Below are 21,039 nucleotides of genomic sequence, written 5' to 3'. Positions count from 1 at the left end.
ATGTAACATGTATCATATGCCTCTTCTACCAACGGCACACAAGTATTCATCTGCTCTCGATATCACTGCAGTTTGGAAAAATAAAGCTCGACATCTAGAACAGCATGGAAAGATGTAGCCATGGGCAGCTGATGCTGTAGCTCGGGGTTAGTATGTTGTCAGGCCGGGCGGGTGCTGGCCCAGGAATGCACGTGGCAGTAAGACAAGGAGCTCTTTGGTGTCCATACAGGCTAGTCCTCTGTTAGCTGTGGTACAGATACGCTGATTGCCAGCAGTGGGACAGTTTTCCATGTTGTAATTGTCCAGAATAAATCCACTTTTGCAGCCATGATGTAAGAGCACATGTTAGCAGTGATCCTCTAAGGAACCACACACGCAGTGTGTTAGGTGGAGTTTAAAGATCGTGATCATGGAAAGGGGTTGGGTGTTTTCCATTTTTCCATTTCGGAGGAAAATGGGAGGGAAGAAGCTTTTGCTTGCAAATAAGTAGCAAGGGGAAAGGGATTTTATAAATTAATAACTAAGTCTAAAAGCCTGTTCTTTTTTAAATTTTTCAAAGGGGTGATGCTAATTAATGTAGATATTTAACCTTTGAGGTCTAGTACCGGTATAGAAATGCTTAAAAGAAGATTCTATATCATGGTATTTGTGAGGAACTGTGTAAGAAAGTGTCATTTCTGCTTTCCCTGACTATATTCACAGCAGAACCATTTGAAGCATTTACAGAGCAAAGCAGCGTATGAGTGTACTTTAAATTACAGGCGTTTGCTCCTGGGAGGGAGATATGGTGCTTCTTGAAGTTGTTGAGAAGTGTTTTAATTGGGATACAGGAGATGTGAGAAGGATGTTTGGTGCAGTGCACCTCTCCAAATTGTACTAGTTAATTTTATTTATGATCTTCTGGTACTTTATTGTCCTTCTTGATTAGATAATTTTTTTTTTTAATGTGGAAGTTTGTTACCTTCCTTACTATTGTTTTCCTGACTTCTCAGTGGTCAGGCAGTTTGGAAGCTGTTCAGAGTTGCCTCTCCGACTCCAGGAAAACAACAAATTTGTTCTTTCTTTTGGGTTATGTTACTCAGAAGTGAGCTTTGAACAGGTCACGCATTCAGGGCAGGAATGAAAATAAGAGGTGTGACTCTGCAAATACATTGAGTAGTTGATCTTTGAATAAAGAATGATACACCTTTAGCTGGAGGGTGAGGGAGAGAAGGGGAAGAAGGGTGGGGTGGGGAAGGCATTTCAGGCACTCAGAAGTTCCAACAAAACATTTTTAGGAATGAAAGATCATAAAGTACACAGTGATTTAGTTGCAGAAAGTTGAGTTGAGATGGATTTTTTCATATTCAGTTTATTAAAACTTGTTGAGTTGTTCTGCTTATTAAAATGTAAATGCTGACCTGCAAAAATCGGCTGTGAAACTTTTTTTGTAATGGGCATATGTGTTTAAAGGAAGCAGAAAGCCTCCGCTTTAAGTGCAGCATGCGATTTCTTCATATTGATTCAGGGTGACCTCTTCTGTCCCTGGATCTGAAACTGATGTAACTGCAATCGAAAATACTTGAAGGGGAGGAAACAGAACAGCTTGCTTTCTAGTGGCTTGGCTTTGCAGCTGTTTACAAACCTCTCCAGAAAGAACACAAAAAAAAGAATCTTGCTGTGGAGAGACCTGCTTTGCTTACTCCAGGGAAAGCTGCTGAACTTTGACACTAAACAAAACCTTATTTTTAGTTCTGATGTACACAAAGGGCTAGCAGGATGCCAAAGGTAATTGTGGCACTAGTATGTGGTTAAAGCTCTGTGGATATAGAAAGCTAATTTTTGTGCGTCTGTGTAGAGATAGTGAAAGTGCACAATTGGCATAGAAACCAAGTATGCTGTTAAGCTTTCAGAAAGCAAGGTGTTGCTGTAGGATTGAAGCAAGGTGTTGTACTTCATTCTACTCCTTTAGTTTTCCGAAAATCCGAGTGTCCAAAACATGGTGCATTTGTTTAAAAACAACACGCACCTGAATTCATTGGCTGACAGACTGCAACTGCAAATCTCTTGTAACTTACTCCATTGTAGTGAGCGATAGGATCAGGGATGTTATTTCCTCGGGTGATAGAGATCGGTGTAAAATTTCTCTGAAATTTTGTGTTATGAAGATGTTTTTATCTATCGTGTCTTTATAGCTCCCGGTAGTTTACAATGAAAACATTTGGACTGATCAGCTTTACCATTAATGGCAATATTGCAAATTTTATGCATGGTGGGTTTTTTTCTAGTACAGGCATCTGCAATAGAAGCCTCTAATCAAAATGCTGCTGCAGCTTCTGTTTTTAGGAAGCAGTTTTTAAACTGGATCAGGAGCAACTGAAGAGTTTCAAGCTTTTGCTTCCCCATTCTTTTCAGAATCGGTGATAAAGGGCATGTGTGATGCTCTGAGAATGGACTGTGTTTCCAAATATTGCCAACATGCAATTTCCGTCCCAGGCTGTGCAGTTGACAAACATTTGATGTTTAACTTCTGGTCTGCTAGTTAGATTGTGAGACAGCAGATCCGTGTACCATTATAGTCAACATAAAGACCTTACTTGAGGAATCAGAAAATGAAGATAGTACAGAAACCAAAAGATTTTTGTGAAGGCAATGTACTTACTTTCCCCTGTTAATTTGTCCACATGGGAATGAAGTAAAGCTCTCTCAAATACTTAAAATCTAGTTGTTTTTTTCATTTTGCTTTGCAGAAGTGTATTTATGTCTGTTTCACTGTCAGACATTTCTGTGGGAAAGAAAAGTGTACTCAGCTGCTCTCCATCTATGTAAATGAGAAAATGTGTCTTTATAAATTATGCCATTAAGAAACAAATTCCCTTAATATACAGGTCTCTACAATGAAGCTGGTTTTAGATTATTTTTAGAAACTCGTTACTTCTTTCAAAGATAGAAAAGATGTTAGTGGAAGGAGCTTTAATACTTACATAGATAAGATGGAATATTTAATTTGTTCTCCCCTCAGAGAAAATCATATGTTTCCTGTTACTTCACTTAAAACAACTTGTTTAACATTTCCCATTAATCTAAACATTATCAGTCTTTTAAAATGGTTGATCTTACATAATTCAGCTTGGAACAAAATAGCTGTTACTTCCTATAGTAGAAAACTGTCTTTGGTAATGACAGTTGTGCATATCACACTGTTTCGCTGATGGCCCAGAGAAGAGTTTGGGGCTCTTTCTGAGACTGTTGAGTGCAAGAGCTTCCAGGGGTGAGTAACCTTTGCTGGGCAGAAACATGAACAACCAGAGATCCAGATTCCTCAAATATATGAACTTAGGGGTCATTATGAATCTCGGGGAAAAACAAGATTATTCTGACAGTTACTGACATTCTTTAATTTGAGAAAATCGCTTTTCATCTTGCTTTCCATACATTGCATCTCAATGTGTGTTCTGTTTTCCTTGTGTGATCTTAAGTAATGTGCTGGAGGGGGAGGCAGGGTCTCCAAACTGCGGGGCAGTGTTGGTTTGAAAATCTTCTGGTTTTCCTGTTAGAGGAAGGAAGTTCTAGGGGTGCCTTTGGTTACAAATGTGAGAGCAAGAAACCGAATTGCTAAGGTGCTTGCTCAGCTTACGCGAAGCACTCTCTGCTGAGGATCGCAGGAAGAAAAAGGGGCTGGATTTGGTGACCGAGACCTGCTTTCCAGTGCCTTGCTGTGATATTTCTAGTGTCTGTGCATGTCAATATTGCAATCCAAACGTCAGTGTTTTAATATGCGGACCTTAAACTTGCTAGTGCAGGTGATCCTGTGCTGCTTTTCTCCTAAAAAGAATCCAGCATTTAGAATTAGAATGAAGTAGTTGAAATGCCCTTGGGAGCAAGCTGGCATGTGGGATGGTTTCTGTCAAGCAAAAGAAGAAAGGGGGTCGTTGGAAGACAGGCTCTGCACAGTGGCGGTGTGGGCATGAAAATAAATCTTTTTGTTGCAGTCACTATATACAAATTTTATAGAGCTGTGCTTTATTCAGATGCCCAGCGTAACTCTGAAGTGACTTGAGTACTGAAGGAAATGGAGGTGCACCTCATCCATGTTAATGTACCCTGCAGATATAGCTGTGATACGTCACTGTGCTGTGAAGACGTATTCTTTGAGGCCAAAGATGTGTTACCTAAAGTCTCACTAGTGTGATTCTTTGCAGAGACAGTCTCAGCCTGAATACAAACCTATTTACATTTTGTCTCTTACTCAGTTTGCTTCTCTTTGGCGGTGACTGTAACTTTCTGTATTTCTTCTTTCCTCCATTGCTTTGTGCCTCTGCGACTGTTAGAACAATGTGCTGGTGAGATCAGAGAATTGTGCCTTTTTCCACGTGTGTACATAGCTGTACGACTGGTAGTGCTGGCCTGCTTTCTAGGCCAGCTGTCTAGTACTGTTTGCAGGTCAAAGCTATGCAAACATATGCTAATGCTGCAGTTGGCTTTCGGGGCTATATGGTTATATAACTGTGCCCTTCCTCCCGTGGCCTTTATTTTGTTGCTATGGAAGTATTCAATAATTAAAACAGGTGACTTCTTTGTAAAAGGCAAGCCTTCAAAAGAAATTATTTCTAGCAGGCTGTTACCATGTTTCTGTCTTTAACCCTTTTCTCTTTAAACAGGAAGAAAATGAGCCTGAAATCTGAACGCAGAGGAATTCACGTTGATCAGTCAGAGCTACTGTGCAAGAAGGGATGTGGTTACTATGGCAATCCTGCTTGGCAGGGATTTTGCTCCAAGTGCTGGAGAGAGGAATACCATAAGGCCAGGCAGAAGCAGATTCAAGAGGATTGGGAGCTGGCAGAGCGGTAAAGAGCCCTCTTTATTCCTTCAGCTTTTACAGTAGGGTGACTTCACTAAATGCTATTCCTGTCTCCTATTTTCTAGTCCTATTTGATCTGGCTTAGTTGCATTGTAAGTTCTCAAATTTGACCTTTCCAGCAGGAATTAAAACCTTCCTTTTGATGCAAAGATGAATATTTATGACATTCTAATTTAAGAAGTTTCAAAAGAAAGTTTGTGAAGTAACAAATGTAAACACCCCCCCAACCTCTCAACAAATACTTTGACCTAATTTGCATACTGAAATCTGTAATTCTAACTAGCAGTTGGAAGGGTGAAAGTGACAATTTTGATTAAAATACCTCTGCCTCTGGAGACCACAGTTATTGTCTTGAATGTAGCCAGCACAATGGTTTTACATTTCAGCTACTGATTAAACAAATTGGGTCTGTAGTCATCCTTTTAAACTGCGGGGTTAAGCCCAAAAGCATCAAAGCTTTAGCTTCAATAATTCAGGTAATTCTTCTAAGCGCATATTTTCTGCAAAAGTCTAGTTTTTCTAGTGTGATAAATGCTTGACCCTGAAAATGGGGATTGGAGGAAACCTATGCTTGAGTGAGAAAATAAGAGCAGCTACAACTGCTTTTTGCTGGATTTGGGTAGAAAGCAAAAGCATTATCCACTGCATAAGAAACTGCAAAGCATCCTCTTTTGTATTACAGCTGTCCTTTGTGTCACTTCCAGGTGTGAGTTACATGACACACGCTCAGAATTAACTGTTTTGGGGTTATGTGATTTCTTGAGATGGGGGAGCATCTAGCTGTGTGTTAAGAGTTGATTGGCAGTTGACTTGAGCTGGCCAAGATGTTAGTTCATATTGACACAGATTCTCTACATATGTTTACCTTAATGTATTGGTGGTGTATACCAGAACTCTAGGAAAAAGTGCAAATGACTGAGACACATGTCTGCACTTGAGTCTGGAACCCTTCAGTGAACTTGAGTTTACCTAGTGAAACATTAACCAAGGTCGTTGGGGGTGGAGGGGGGGGAAGGCATTAAGTGCAGTGTTCACATCAGCCTGCCTGAAGAAGGTGACGTCTGTGGAAGCTCCCTGAACTTGAGTTGGGTCCAGACTCATGGTTATGGTTTGGAAGCCCCAAGTTTTCTGGTATCTAACTACCCTAGACCCTCTTACCTTAGGACTTGAAGTTGGTTGGTTGTTTTTAAAGTTCTCTTTACTGTCTGGCACTGGAACAGATTAACTGCAAAGACAGGTAGAAAGAAGTGCTTGAAAACCTTTTCTAATCTAATCAGAAGGTGCCAGGTAAGCTGTTGAGTACAGTACAGAGGACGTGTCATTTTTTTCCTCTGCCATAAATTTGGCTTAAACAGTTAATAAGGACTTCAGTATTACTAGAGCAGATAGTTATGCTGTCAGTCTTATAACATCTATGTCCAATAAAAGGGGGCATTTAAGGAATTCTTTAATAAGTAACTGTTCAGTAGGGAGATGCTAAAGGAACAGATAAGCTGTGATTGTTTGCTGTAGTGAACAGACAGGCTTGTCAGCACAGATAAAACACAATTCCTGCCTCGAGATTACAAATGCGAGACCATTTATGGTCCATCCTGAGCTGGATGGATTTTTAAAGAAAATTGCTCAACCTTTTAGCATCTTGAAGGGCAATATAATTTAACCTGTTTTAATCCTCTTGCATAGGGAGAAAAGTAGCCATGGAAGGATTAGTATGTTTGCCCTCCCCTGCTTTGTACGTGTAGATTGAAAGATGGGCTTGGTCTTTGCAAAGCACCCATCGATGTTGCAGTGAAGTGATTTGCCTTGTTCATTCAATCAAGCGTATGTATAACCAAGACTTTGAAAACAAATTATGCCAACAGTAATGTCTCCCAGAATATTTCTGAGATTGTGACAGGGTATTTCATTTGCTCAGCTGCGAGCCATGGCTTATCATCTTCAGTAAGATGGTAAAGGATTGCCTGCGGTAATAGGTGGTGAAACTCAGAACAGGATGCAGGGAGGAAGGCGACTGAATTGATTATTGGAAGCACTCCCGCAGTCTTTCCCCTCACCTCTACCTTTGTAGAATTCAGGGCTGTGACATGATGGGAAGGTGACCATGATTATACTTCAGTCTCCTCCCTTCTGACCTTACTATTTAATCCAGCCTGGCTATCTTAAGCTTTCCCTCACTTTCACTGTTACAACATGGAAGGAATGGACTTAATGTAGTGAAGGGAGATCTGGTAGGAAGCAAGAAATGAAGATGGGTATAGAGGAGAATTAGCATGTCAAATGGCTAATTAATTTATTACATGGGAAATTAACTTATTTGTGCTGGTTTTAAGCACTTAAGTTAGACCTACATTTTTCTAATTCCAGGCTTCAGCGTGAGGAGGAAGAAGCGTATGCCAGTAGTCAGAGTACCCAAGGGGCACAGTCACTGACCTTTTCAAAATTTGAAGAAAAGAAAACCAATGAGAAAACACGAAAGGTCACTACTGTGAAGAAGTTCTTCACTGCTTCTTCCAGAACAGGAGCTAAGAAGGGTAACTTTCTCCTTTGCTTTTAACGGTTCTGTACAGCATGTTAAGTTAAAAAGTATTTTTGATAGATGTATTGTACTAAAAGGCAGAGTAATGCTCTGTGACTTGACTTCAAAAAGTTGGAATAATGATGCTTCTGGAGAGCGATATGTGAAGTCTTACTGAAAACAGTACTGAACTTTTGTGCGATGCCAAAAAACTCTTTTAAATAGAACGGTGCACTTCTAAATCTGTGGCCGTGTTTGTGTTAGTTATACAGAAATTATTCCACTAAAGTGTAGTATAAATGTATTCCTGGTGGTAGTTTACCACTGCACTGCGGAGTGGAAGTATCTTGCTCGTATGATGCACATTCTTGCTAGATTCATGAGTCAACCATAGTGTGATACTGTGGTGTAGGACTTGAAGGGGAACTCTTCCTGAAGAAAGCAGGAGAAAAGGTACTGGCTGTCAGTCACCTTGAATAAACTGGTATGTCTAAGTGTGACAGAAATGCTGATCTAAAATATGAGATGCTGCTGCCATAATGGATCACTTCAACAGCTTTAACAGAAAAAATGGAATGTTTAAGCAGTGTGCCTTTAAATGAAAATAAATGTGAAAGGAAACTTGTAGTGTTTGTATGAGTATGTGGGTTGTGAATATTAAGTTTGTGGTTGGCTGAATGTTTATTCTACAGCATATGTTACAAGTAAGAATGATTAATGGCACTGATGTCTTTGCATAGCAATAGCTTACATGGGCAAAAAATGGAAAATGCCAGACTGTGGAGAAGGCTTTCCAGAAGAAAAAGCAACATTTATGTATCTTAGCTTTATAAACAATGCATTTCCTTAATAAGAAATTCTAAATATGTCTGAATTTCATCTTAGAATTTGTCTTGGTGCATGGGCAGCAGCTGGCTAAATGAGGCATTCAGCTATATTAAAAACTTTTTTTACGTTCATTCTTCTCACTTTCCGTATTTTCTTTTTTTTATTCCCTTCACCATCTCTCCTGACATGCTCCCGCTCTTGGTGTCTTGCTTGCTTTTGCATTTATTTCAGTGGCTCAAGAGAAAATCGTTAAGCAAGGACAGCTTGGGAGGGAGCGAAATGCTGATAACATTCTCAGGGATTTGAAGGAGATTTTTACTCCCTCCTGGGAACTGGCTTCCCCTACTGAAGGTAATGCAGTACAGCTTGAGCAAGCTGTCTGCTTCATTTTAGTAAGCTTACTTCTTAGTTGGGCTTTGCAAAATACGAACTAGGGTTGTGCCAGTTCTAACTTGTGCTGTTGAATATGAAGATGACAAAAAAGCAAGTCTAGCATCTTGAGGTGAGCTTGAATCTCTAAACTAACTCATTGCTTTTTGGTAAGGAGAATATAGGAATAAAGCTGAAGCTTCTTTGAGCTCTACCTTAGCGTGACATCTGAAGGATTATGGAGTTTCAAAAAAATAAGAATTTTGTAAGAAGTAGCTAGATCTTGTGCTGCTTCATATTTTCATCAGAAAATAATTCCAGGTTGCCATTATGAATCTGATTATAAGTTGAAACTACTTCAGTTTATTAGTTCACGCTTCAAGAACTTGTGCATTTTCAAAACAACTCCAGATGTTTATTATATGAAGAAGACAATTTCAAATCAAGAGAAGACGTACTGGTTTCATTTAAACCAAAAGGATGCCAAAACCCTTGATGCAAACAGCTTTAGGATCTTGTCCTATGTTATTTGTTTGCAATTCTGATGTGTTCTGCTGACTAAAGAAATTTGAAGATGTACCATTCTTTATTTTGCAAATTGTATGAAGAAGATGAATGGGGGTGTGTAGTAGAGCTAATGACAACACTTTTATATTCTTTACTTGGATTCAGATCCATGATCATGGCACAACCATAGTGAATCACTGGAGTGCTAATGTTCTGCTGTGACAACTAGCATTTTTGTAGAATGCCTTGACAAAGATTTTAATATTAATAGTGTTTATTCTTTGTAAAGGTGATCCTTTCTTAACTCTTCCCATACTCTTTCTTTTCATGTTGGCATATCTCCTCTACTAGGTTCTCTTTTACTCGTTCAGATGGAATTTCTTTTCTGTAATCAGCTTCTTTTTAGTAAACTTAATTCTTCTAGAGTACGTGACAAAGCTGGAAATATTTTGTTGCTGAAAATACATTTGTTCCTGCAGTCCTTGGTAATCAGTGCATATTGTACAGGTTCATTTTCCTTACATCAGGATTTCAGCGCAGAGATTAATGAAGTTGCAACATTTCTGAGTGACTACATGTAGTTCTTGGTGTGACTCATTAAAAAGACAGTTCATTCTAACATTCATTTTTTTTAATGCCTACATTAACAGTAACCTGCCTCAGTTGACTACATCTCTCTAGTAACAAAAAAAAAATTATTTTAAATTTGTGACTGAAAAACTAATATTTAGATTCCTTAAGGTCAACTAGTGGAATGAGGGTCATTATTTTTATAACGTAGTGAACTCAATGTTGAAATAAGTAAAGAAATCTTCAGCTGTTCTTTGAAATGAAGTCAGTAATTAATTGTGGAAAAAAAAAATCTTAGAATTCTACCCTTTCAAAAGTGTACCTGCTTTCTTTGTTTATTATTTCAAAACTATGCTCACTTCTTACTGGTTATGTAATATTAAATGTGACATATTTGGATCAACATACAGTAATGGTTGCCATTCAGCCTGAATACTGTACAGGCATTCTACGTTGAATCTTAGGTATAAAGAAGGTTGGAGGAAATCCTCCCTGGAAAAAGTGTTCTTGTGTAACTAGAAAGGAGATTGATTTGCACTTTCTATCTTGGTTGCCACAGTTGGAATGTAAATATTTGTAAAACCTTTTCCATTCTTATCACTTGAATACCATAAATGTTCTAATGGTACCTGACCAAATTATCAAGAGAAGGTTATGCTGAAGTGTAGTGGTCCTAATGAGTCTTGCGCTTTGGTCAAATGATCAGTGTTTGTTAGTCACTGGATCATATAGCTTTGAATTTACTATAGTGCTGGATCTCTTTAAAAGCAAAAAACAACAACCAAAAAAAAAGCCCGATAAGCTAGCTCAAGTTCAAATTAAACATACCAATTTAAATATACTAATTCCATTTATTTCCTTTTACTTTGGAGTTCTGCATGTATGCTTATTGAAACAAGGGGTTTTTTGTTGTGCATGTTAGTATTTTCACATTGAAAGGTATGTTTGTATCATGTTGATCATGAATATTTTCATGTTTTCTGTCTCTCTGCTGCTTGCTTTTCATCATGTTCATTTGCATCATCTCTATTCAATCCTTCATTTTGAACAGTGTTGGCTGGCAAGTTGAAAGGTGGGTGAATTAAACTTGGGTAGTGACGGTATCAGATCAGTACATTTAACTTGCAACGTATACCTTGGAAAATCAGATGTGTTTGTGTGGAAAAACCCTATGGTTGCAGCTATATAAACTTGCGTCCAGTGCTGTGTGCAGTCTGTGTTCCTACCTCCTTCTTGAGTGCCAAGCAAATTCTTCCTTGAAGAGATGCGGTGCTTCTGCTCTTGCTGAAACACAAATGGCCAAGTTCTCATTTACACTGCAGGTGTGGTTCTGTGGCATCTGCTGCCTAGCCAAAGAAGGCCTGCTGTGTTTGCACCAACCTCATGCTCCCATTCCTTGTCTTGTGCTGCTGCTGCTGCTCCTGTGACCTGGTAGGCAGCCAGCTTGGGGAGCTCATCAAGCTGAAAAATAACCCCGTAAGAAACACTGATTTCTGACTAGGGCTGCCCTGAACTACTACTCCCTGAGCTAGTTCATGAGCCAGTCGAATGAATACTTGTGTTGGTGCAAGCAAAGGAGCAGGAATGTAAAGGTGAGGGAGAATGGAAAAGGGACCACTCCACTATCTTAAACTGCTGCAGAATCCCATCTGGAAGCCTTGACCTTATATGGAGATAATCTTACCTGGGAATGAAAATGTAAGAAACTGGAAAACAAACCCATGTTACAGTAATTTGCTAATATAAAAAGGCCATTAGTGTAAATGGGTATGTGGCTATAAATGTTTCACTTCAGTGGAATACTCAGTTTCCTAGAGTTCTGTTTAATAATATCCAGCATTTTACTGGTAAAGCTTGAGAAATAAATGCTTATTCATCTACACAGTTGGAAAAAAACAAACAAACAAACAAACCTGAAATTTTAATACACGTTAAACACTTCCTGAATTCATCCATCAGTGTAAAAAAAATGTAATCTGATGTGCCCAAATTTTCCCAGCAGAGATCCAAGAAGCCAAGGCTCCCAGCCCTTCTATAAACAGGCAGGCTAGCATCGAGACAGATCGAGTATCCAAGGAATTCATAGAATTTCTCAAGACATATCATAAACCTGGACAAGATATCTATAAGCAATGTAAACTATTTTTGGATGCAATGAATCATAAAAGGGTAAGTTTTGCATGCCTTTTACATAAATAAAATGGGGAAATTAGGGAGAGATGGAGAAAATGCTGCTCTTTGTCCAGCAGTTTGTTTTTTATGTATTGTATACAGGAGTCTTCAGCTGATATGCTTAGTAAAATGAAGATCTAGTGGCAGTCTTAAATTCTGAATGCCTGCCTTTTTGGTATGGTATATGACCAAAGAAACCCTCAAACCCCAATATCTCAGGTATCTTGAGAGAACTTTCCTTTGCATCCTGAATAAATGAGTTCTGAAAGATAAAATGTCTATTGAACAAACAATTTTCTAGATAAACATGACTTGTGGAATTATAATATATTACATAACAAGTTTTTAGATATTTTAAGTCTAAAAAATTATAAAGATAATACAGTATCAAACCACATGTCTCCTTTTCTTTGGGGAAGGAGAACTTGACTGCTTTTTTCTTTTAATATGGAATAAGGGTTACATCTTCATTCTCCATGTAAAAAACTTAATGTTCTTGAAATATTGATGTGTCTGTAGTGCCACCTATGGTTGAAATGAGTCAGTATTCAGCACACTTTTTTATTTTTCCCCCCTACCTTTCCTATTTAGTAAGTAGTTACTCAAATTATATCCTCAAATTGGACTGGAAATTAAAGGGAGCTTTGATGGAATCTTATGTGCCCTCCACTTCGAAAAGATCTTGAAGTTTTGAGTTTTTTTTCTTTTAGAACTGATTTGTTCTGAGCACCGAGTTTGTGAAAATAGTGTTTTATTGTTATTATTGGTTATAAACAGTGAAGGTACTCTTATTTCCTGCTTCCTTGATAGTTTGTGCTAGTCAAAAAAGTCTTTCTCAAAACGTACAATTTGCTACTACACGTAAACCAGGCCTAAAATGCAGCACTGCCATCAGAGCTGAGACTTTGTGTTCAGGCTAACTGTCTAGTTTTTGGCCTTGGAGAATTCAGAAACCAAGTTCTCTCTCCATTTTTTTTACATATTGTTTTATGCTGCCATTTAATGGTGAAACATGACTTGATCCATAAAGTTAATTTTAACCCTTCAAACCTCCATTATGTTCTTCAGTAGCTCAGTTAGTTACTGCTCAGAAGACAATGTTGTTTCGCAAATAACATTGTGAATATATTTCATAGTAGCCCTATCATTAGAAGTGTTTACTGTATAGCTGTTCTTTCAAATATATGATTCTATGTTCTTGGCTTTTTGGTATACTGTATATCATCTTTTAAAAAGTTATAGACACAAAATTGGGAGCAAGCATTCTGCTTAATAGTCTACATTACTTTGTCACCATTACTCAGGGATGTGTCTGGGCAAAATGGCATTGCACCTGTCCAATTCCATTGCTAATACACATCTGTTCAGCAAGTAAGTCTTTCAGATGTTAAGGAGACAGTATGTCTTGGTTTCTCATATTTTTGAATATAATTTAGCCAACATAAACACCTCGGACTATATATTTGCATTCTCAGACTGTTACTGCAGCTGGACGCTTTCCCTAAACAAAAACAAAACATCAGAGGCATTGCTGCCATTTCTTCCACACATGCACACTTAATCAGTTTTCTGTTACAGGAATTAAGTATTGAGGAGCAATCTGAATGTGCCCAGGACTTCTATCAAAATGTAGCAGAGAAATTACAGACACGTTGGAAAGGTATCATGATGTTCTTCCTCGTATCTTACTGCTGAAAAAGTAATGATTTGAGGATAAAGCCTCTTGCATCTTCAAGTAAAAACGAAACATTCCTAACCAGCTTTCAGAAATACTGTTAACAAATTCTAGTACCGTAGTTAGAACTATTGCCAGCAGCACCAGTTCTATAAAGTTTTGCAGTCTAAATTATTTGTTTTTACAGGTTTTTCTTAAACTCTCAATTAAATGCGGTTCAGTTGTTTTCATTTCTTGTTTTAGATTCAATACTATTTGTTTAAAATGGAGGTTGAATGTGTAGCCTCAACCCAATTAACAGGCTGTGAGCCTTACGTTACACTGTAATGCGCAAGAAGCCAGTGCCAGGGGAGTGTTGCTGCTGCAGACTGCTTTTACGTGCCTGGTATGTAAGTGGCACAGCTTAAACACACCCAGGGATTTTTTTTAGACATAAACAGGTACAGAGGACTTGGAAGACCTCACTGGATTTATTCTCAAAGACTGTATTTTTCAAGAAATATTCTTGTAAGCTACAAGCAGCTGAACCTAATTTGTGTGTTGAATGTGATTCATTGTGAACCTATGCACGTACTTACTTTGGCATGTCACTATGGTGTTCTCACCATTATATTTTTACTTCTGCTGTAGAGAGTGAAAATACTCCAAGTATATCTGTTCTTTATTAACTCAGGTTGGCTCAAGTCAGTAGTACTGATTTGGTGATATTGGGACCAAACTGTATTAATCTTCAAAACAGCCATGGAATACTTTATTTACTGTATTGGGGTGGGATTTGTACCTTTCAGTGCCCCCTGAAAAAGTTGAGAAAGCAATGGATCAGATTGAAAAATACATTATGACTCGACAGTATAAATACGTCTTTTGCCCTGAAACAACTGATGATGAGAAGAAAGATCTTGCTGTCCAAAAGAGAATCAGGTAAGTCTTTGAAAGAAAAATAGTTGAGTAATCCACAGTCCTGTGCATGAGCTCTAAATCAAGCACATTAAAAATCTTTTGCTGTACGTACAAAAATGGCAAGCTTTTTAACCGGAAAGAGTTAAAAACACTTTATTTAAGAAACGGAGGGAATGAATAGAATGAATAATGAAAGCTACTATGTTAGGAAAACTAATTGGTGTGCTTTTGTTAAATTGTAGCAAAAAAAGAAAATATTTTTTCTGGAAATAAATTACTTCAGTGGAATAAACTAGCTTATGACTGGACTAGTGCCTCACTTACACAAAGCATTCCTTGTGCATTGAATTCAAGAAGCAGCTGGCTTCAAACACCTGAATGTTACTGGCACAGAACGGTTTAACACTTTTTCTTGTCATAGGGCTTTGCACTGGGTAACTCCACAAATGCTCTGCGTTCCTGTCAATGAAGAAATCCCGGAAGTCTCTGATATGGTTGTAAAAGCAATTACAGGTTTGTGAACAATGAAGTTTACATTTACAGCTTTAAATTTCAGATCTGTTGTTCACAGAGATTGTTTTCTGCTGTCATCAGAAGGGGATCCAGGCTTTCAGATTTGCAGTAGTCTTTGTGGTATTGGACTAGCATATCATCTGTGAAGCAGGAATAACTTTTCCATCACAGAAGTGTTCAGGCTGACCTGATCTATTTGAAATACTTGGACTGAACCAAGAGAAGGTTGAATAAACAGATACTTTTATGGAACATCAAGCACCACAGATAAAAATGATGCAATTTTAGTATTGTCCAGTAAGTGTGCTACTCATTCAGGTGTCTGATTAATATGGTTTTAATGATTTGAGAACACTTTTGTCTTACAGATATTATCGAAATGGATTCAAAGCGTGTCCCTCGTGATAAATTAGCATGCATCACCAAGTGCAGCAAGCATATATTTAATGCTATTAAAATCACAAAAAATGAACCAGCTTCTGCTGATGACTTCCTTCCAACACTTATATACATTGTTTTGAAGGGAAACCCACCCCGCCTGCAGTCCAACATCCAGTATATAACACGCTTCTGTAATCCAAGCAGGTTAATGACAGGAGAAGATGGCTACTATTTTACCAACCTGGTAAGTGCAGGAATAGTGTTGACGTTTTATACAAGAAGATTGTCTTTTATTTGGATGTAGGAATTTCCAGTAAAGGCAAACACAGCATAACACAGAAGGAAAATAACCACTATTTGAAGAGTAGTTTTAGAGGTTACTTAGAGTACAGCAAGCTCTTTTGCTTTGTATCTCCTCTCTCTTCCTTCTCTGCTTTCCAAACCAGCCAGTGCTTTGCTTTCTTTATAATATTAAACACTTTATTTGAATAGTCTGATGCTAAGACTTGGGTGTATTTTTATTCTGTAAGGAGATAAGTACTTTCTATTCCTAAAATCCTGAGTTTGGACTGTGCAGATGTTACGGAGGCAAAGTTCCTCATTTAAGCCCATGAGAGTTTCTCTTGAAGGGACTGCAGAACTAGGCCATTAATGTGTGGCGGTAAACAGGCTTTTTAAAGCTTCTACAGGAGACATTTATTGGTGTGCTTGTTTATATTAGAAGGAATTACGATTATGAACTTGGCTTCTCTGCATTTCATTGTAAAGCAATTCTCGAGGGGAAAATAGGTAGTTGAATGAAGTACTTGGAATATTAAAAATTCCTTTCAGTAGGAGGAGAGCATCCACAAGGTAAGATGGGCATTTGACATTCCTTCCTTCAGAAAATGAATAGAGAGCATAGCAGATCTCTGCTGATCAGATTATTCAATATTAATATAGTGCTTGTCTAGTTGTGGCTTCTCTGCATTTCATTGTAAAGCAATTCTCGAGGGGAAAATAGGTAGTTGAATGAAGTACTTGGAATATTAAAAATTCCTTTCAGTAGGAGGAGAGCATCCACAAGGTAAGATGGGCATTTGACATTCCTTCCTTCAGAAAATGAATAGAGAGCATAGCAGATCTCTGCTGATCAGATTATTCAATATTAATATAGTGCTCTTGTCTAGTTGTCATGTCTTGTTCTTTTTGGTCTCTCACCTCCAAAATGCAGTGACCGTGAGGTTTGTAGTGGGCACTATCCAGCCAGTCAGTACTGTTCAGCTGAAATGGTGTCTTCTGTATCGTTCTCCGAGTTTTCAACTACTTCAAACTCTGGGGAGAGGAGAGAGGCATGTGAACTGGCCAGTACAGTTAGCTTCTGGAAAAGCTCTTTAGGAGCCAACTGTTGAGGCATTAAATAAAATAATAAGTTACTGGTCTAACAGCAGGATTAAAAAATAGAATGCGTAAGTTCCAATCTGTAGCTTGCAATGATACTCTGTTTTGTTTGCAGTGCTGTGCTGTGGCCTTCATTGAAAAACTGGATGCTCAGTCTTTAAATCTAAGCCAAGAAGATTTTGATCGTTTTATGACTGGTCAGACATCCCCAAAGAAGCAAGAATCTGACAGTTTTTCACCTGATGTGTGCCTGGGTGTTAAGCAAATGTATAAAAACTTAGACCTACTATCTCAATTGAATGAGAGACAGGAAAGAATTGTCAATGAAGCCAAGAAGCTTGAGAAAGACCTAATAGATTGGACTGATGGAATTACAAAGGAAGTCCAAGATATTGTTGAGAAATATCCATTAGAAATAAAACCAAAAAATCAAGCCTTAGCAGCTATTGACTCTGAAAATGTGGAGAATGACAAGCTGCCCCCACCACTGCAGCCTCAGGTTTATGCAGGATAATTATCAGTGTTAACTTTGAAAAGCATCATTATCCTCACCTAGTACTATCTGCTACTTGAGAAGGGAAGTAAATTTAAGGCTAAAAATCAGATGAGCTTAAATCAGTACATTTTTAAAGGTACATTTTTTTGTTAAGTGTAATGAATTGTATTTATTTTAGTCAGGTAGATTTCTATTAGGTTTTTGTGGGTTTTTGAACTGAACTTAAATTTTCTACACAAACCGGTGTAATTTTTAAGCAACACTAGTCCATTGACATCTTTCCTGAAAGCTTCCTTCTAAGCATGCACTTACTTGTTTTTAATAATTGGTTTAGCTTAAAGAATTCAAGTTCCAGCAGAAACTCGAAAGGTACCAATATTAATCTGAATTTATTCTGTAGCTGTAAAGATGAAATATATATTGTAAAATATGTAAAATTGTAAATAGATTTAAAATCTAATGTTTCAACTGTGCATGACATCTTGTGTATGAGTGAAAATGATTTAAGTGTTCATTTTAGCACCTTTCAGTTAAATCACGTTGCAGTATAAAGGCAAGTACACTGTTAATGTCTCAATATGCTAGATGGTATAACTGATGAATTAGAGAGGATATTGTTGTAATGATCTGAAAACTTGACACTCATCCTTTAATCTGCTCTGTAAAAAAAAAAAAAGCTATTTAAAATATGACATTTCTTCATGTAAACGTTCTCTCTGCTTTGTCAGTACACCTGATAGCCTTCAGTGGTGCACGTTAAGTGCTGATATTACTACTTTTGAAGAGAATGTTGAGCCAAGCTTCAGAAAGGAAGGAAATATTTTTATTAAAAATTGCGTAATGTGGAACAAAAAGGGGGTGGGGAGGAGATAGTGTAAGAGTTGCACCAAACATGGCTTTCTTTTTCTGGCATTGCCTAGTAATTTCCATCGGTGGGCTAGGTCTTGTTTGCCTTTTTGACAATCCTGGTAGATAAATAAGTTCATATAATTAGAGGCTGCTTTATAGAAGAAGCATGAGCCATTGCTCCGAGCAGAAAAGTGCACTTTATTTTCATGAAACATCAGTCTTCTGATCTTTAGTGACACCCACCCCCCCTTTAGCAAAGGGAGTTACCTTGCTGAAGTATTGAACATCAAGGTAAATATGGCTTTATGTCACTAAAAGTTTAATTGGTGTATTTCAAGTTAATAATAGCTCATTCCACAAAAAGTAACCTCTTGCAATATAACTTTTTTATGCCAGTGAAACATTTTATATATAATTTTAAATATCTTCCAGTAATCCAGTCTGCCATGACTTGTTTGTGTACCTGAGATATCTAACATAAAGCTACTTAGCTTGAACTACTCTTAAGCAATGTTAAATTCTTATCATCAAGGAGGAAAGTACCTACCTCTTTATTATGTTCCACTGCTTTAAAAACACTGCTATTTTAAATTTGCACTGCAATAATTTCAGACCACAACTGTGATTTGTCCCTTTTTTATCAAATGTATTTAGCCTTATGAACTATGCATTCCTCGTGTTTCAGAGATAACCAGTTACCCAAAAGCAATGAGCTAATCGGATGATCACAAGAAATTAATTATTTAATGTATCCATGTGTCACTGCGCCCAAATTGCTTAGGATCTGACCAGTGCTTGCAGTAATAATACTGTACAGTCTTTGTTTTCTTTATAAACACTAGGTGCTAATTCTGATATCCAGGTACACAGGTTTTCCGGGGGGAGGGAGGGGGAGCAAACTTTTAGCTGTTGTAAATTGCCATGTTTAAATAAAAGTGTGTACATTATGCCCTTGTTAATGAGTTCCTAAAAATCTCATCACTGGGTTTTGTTATGCTGTTAATGATTAATGTGAATATAATTGTGACTGCTTCTGCATTCTCTGTGTTTTGGCTAATGCACTCATTAGCCGTTCAAGTGCAAGTCTAGGTAACAATGTCTTTTTCTTTGCAGAAAGATCATTGTAGTGATTAAGTACTTAAGAACGACTTGCTGGTGCATTTGTAACTAAAGTATCTCTTATTCACATGCCAGCTTGTTATCAAGCCACTAAAGTGGGAGCGTTTTCAGCAAATAAATCCTCTGAATGCCTCCTAAGGCAGGTAAGGTGGATTTCCATGCCCCATCTAAAAGTTAGCAAGCAGGAGTGGTTTGCTCCTAGCAGTAGTATAGCCTGAGTAGTAACAACGCTGGGAGCAGCTCTCACAGGAACTTGCATTCTAGCGTTTGAGTAACTAGACTGCTTTAAGACCTTGTCAATATTTTACTAGGCAAATGACCTGTCTGTAGGTAAAACAGGTAAATAGTTTTGTCCTGCTTAAAAGTAAGGTAGTTCAGTTGCCCTAGTAATAACTGCAGAGTATCTTTCCAGTGTTTAAAAATTCAGACTGGGCAAGCCATCATGCACAGCGTGCTGCGAGGTGCTGCTGGCTGGGCTGGGAAGATGCTGTGTCAGTTCTGGGCTCAGCATGAGCTGACGAACCCTCTAGTAAGCAGTACCAGATCGGCTCGGTACTTGCTCCAGGCTTTGGGTACAGGGCATCACTGTAGTATAGAGATGCTCTGGTCCCACAGGCAAGTTTGGGATGAGATACAGTGAGAGACCCCAGTGATGCAAAAAGTTGTGAAATAGTATCGATGAACAAGTTACTTGTGAACACGAGAGTTCAACTGAAATACTGTCTTAAAGTGAATTGGAATACAGGCTGCTGTGCTTTGGTGACAGTCACACTATCAGAAATTCTTTGTTTTTTCAACAGCCCACTGCTAGTTCAGTATTACTGAAAATAAACACCATGCAGCTCGTTACTAGGAATCAGATCTTAAGTTGTAAACAACTTCTTTGCATGTGAACTACCTATTTATTTTGCTGTAGTAAAGAACCTATTTTACAGGAAGTACTGGTTAAACTGTACGACGTCTTTGGTTTCACATAGCTGAATTATGACATTAAATTGATGATTCTACCCAGTTATCATCAATGTTTACAGATTTTCTGGAGTATATTCTCTTGTGGCTGGGTATCTCGTGCTTAAGGTAGGGAGGCACAGATAGATGCTGACTTATATAGCTAGTGCTATTTAACGGCAACTTGAAAAAAAGGGTTAAAATGGTTGAGGGAAGAGGAAGCAGTGTTCCATCTGATAAAGAACTGAACCTTGGAGGCTTATTTGCTGTAGTAGCTGCAACATAGAACAAAATGGTTTTGACGCTTCATCTAGATATCTAGTAGGAGATAAGGTGTCCTTTTGCTTTATCTACAGCCACCATCCTTTTGTCAGACGTGTACGGAACTAGTGTATATGATTTTTTTCTTTTATCGTCTGAGAGGCGTGCCAAATGTGCATTGGCACTACTGCCTCCTGCTTTCCAAAAGCCACGGTCAAGGAGGGAGTTGGTCACTAAGGCGAGTAATTCAGTACTGTCCTTGGACATCGTCGAAGACAGGGTCATTTCTGACCTTTCTGATATTCAGGAAAATACTGTGGTTTTACCTTTCCAAGTTACCACAACTCTTGCAAATACTTACGGCTGCTTTCCTTCCAGCTTGTCAAACTGCTGCTGATGGAGTCAGGGGTAGGTTGGCGGGGTGGAGACCCTGGCTGTAAATCGCAGGGTGTTGCAGCAGGGTTAGGATGGAGCAACGGGCTGCGACAGCTCGGTAATGCTGGAGGGCGGGGAGTGCTGTTACCTTCCACTGGATCGTGACGGGTTTAATCTTGAACGCTTTTAGGTATTGGACACCGTTTAAAAAAAAAAATAAAGTTGTTTTGGATAGATTTTAGTGGAAAAGGGGGTGGAGGGAAGAGCGGCTAGGAAATGTCGGCAACAGCTTTGTAGCAGGAGCTGGGGCTCCGCCGGGGCTGCACCCCCCCTCCGCCTCC

General features: G+C 38.4%; 1 protein-coding gene across 5 annotated transcripts; it reads left to right on the top strand.

Moving 5' to 3' along the window:
• Positions 1-4,638: 4,638 nt before the first annotated feature.
• On the top strand, positions 4,639-18,939 carry RABGEF1 (RAB guanine nucleotide exchange factor 1). 5 transcript variants are annotated; one of them, XM_009287214.1, is made up of 10 exons: positions 4,641-4,826; positions 7,205-7,371; positions 8,415-8,534; positions 10,681-10,701; positions 11,632-11,798; positions 13,380-13,461; positions 14,265-14,397; positions 14,798-14,889; positions 15,258-15,514; positions 16,766-18,939. In XM_009287214.1, exons 1-10 carry the CDS (start codon positions 4,648-4,650, stop codon positions 17,162-17,164), a joined length of 1,617 nt encoding a protein of 538 aa, XP_009285489.1. In that variant the 5' UTR covers positions 4,641-4,647; the 3' UTR covers positions 17,165-18,939. The 5 variants fall into 5 exon arrangements, with proteins under 5 accessions (XP_009285520.1, XP_009285489.1, XP_009285504.1 ...); XM_009287229.1 differs by lacking the exon at positions 10,681-10,701; XM_009287221.1 differs by lacking the exon at positions 10,681-10,701 and having other exon boundaries at positions 11,629-11,798.
• The last annotated feature ends 2,100 nt before the right edge of the window (positions 18,940-21,039 follow it).

This window comes from Aptenodytes forsteri, unplaced genomic scaffold (genome assembly GCF_000699145.1).
Source record: "Aptenodytes forsteri isolate BGI_AS27 unplaced genomic scaffold, ASM69914v1 Scaffold188, whole genome shotgun sequence".
In the NCBI taxonomy this organism is placed as follows: domain Eukaryota; kingdom Metazoa; phylum Chordata; class Aves; order Sphenisciformes; family Spheniscidae; genus Aptenodytes; species Aptenodytes forsteri.
Note: the sequence above shows the minus strand (reverse complement) of the source record. Positions and strands in the feature narration are given on the sequence as shown.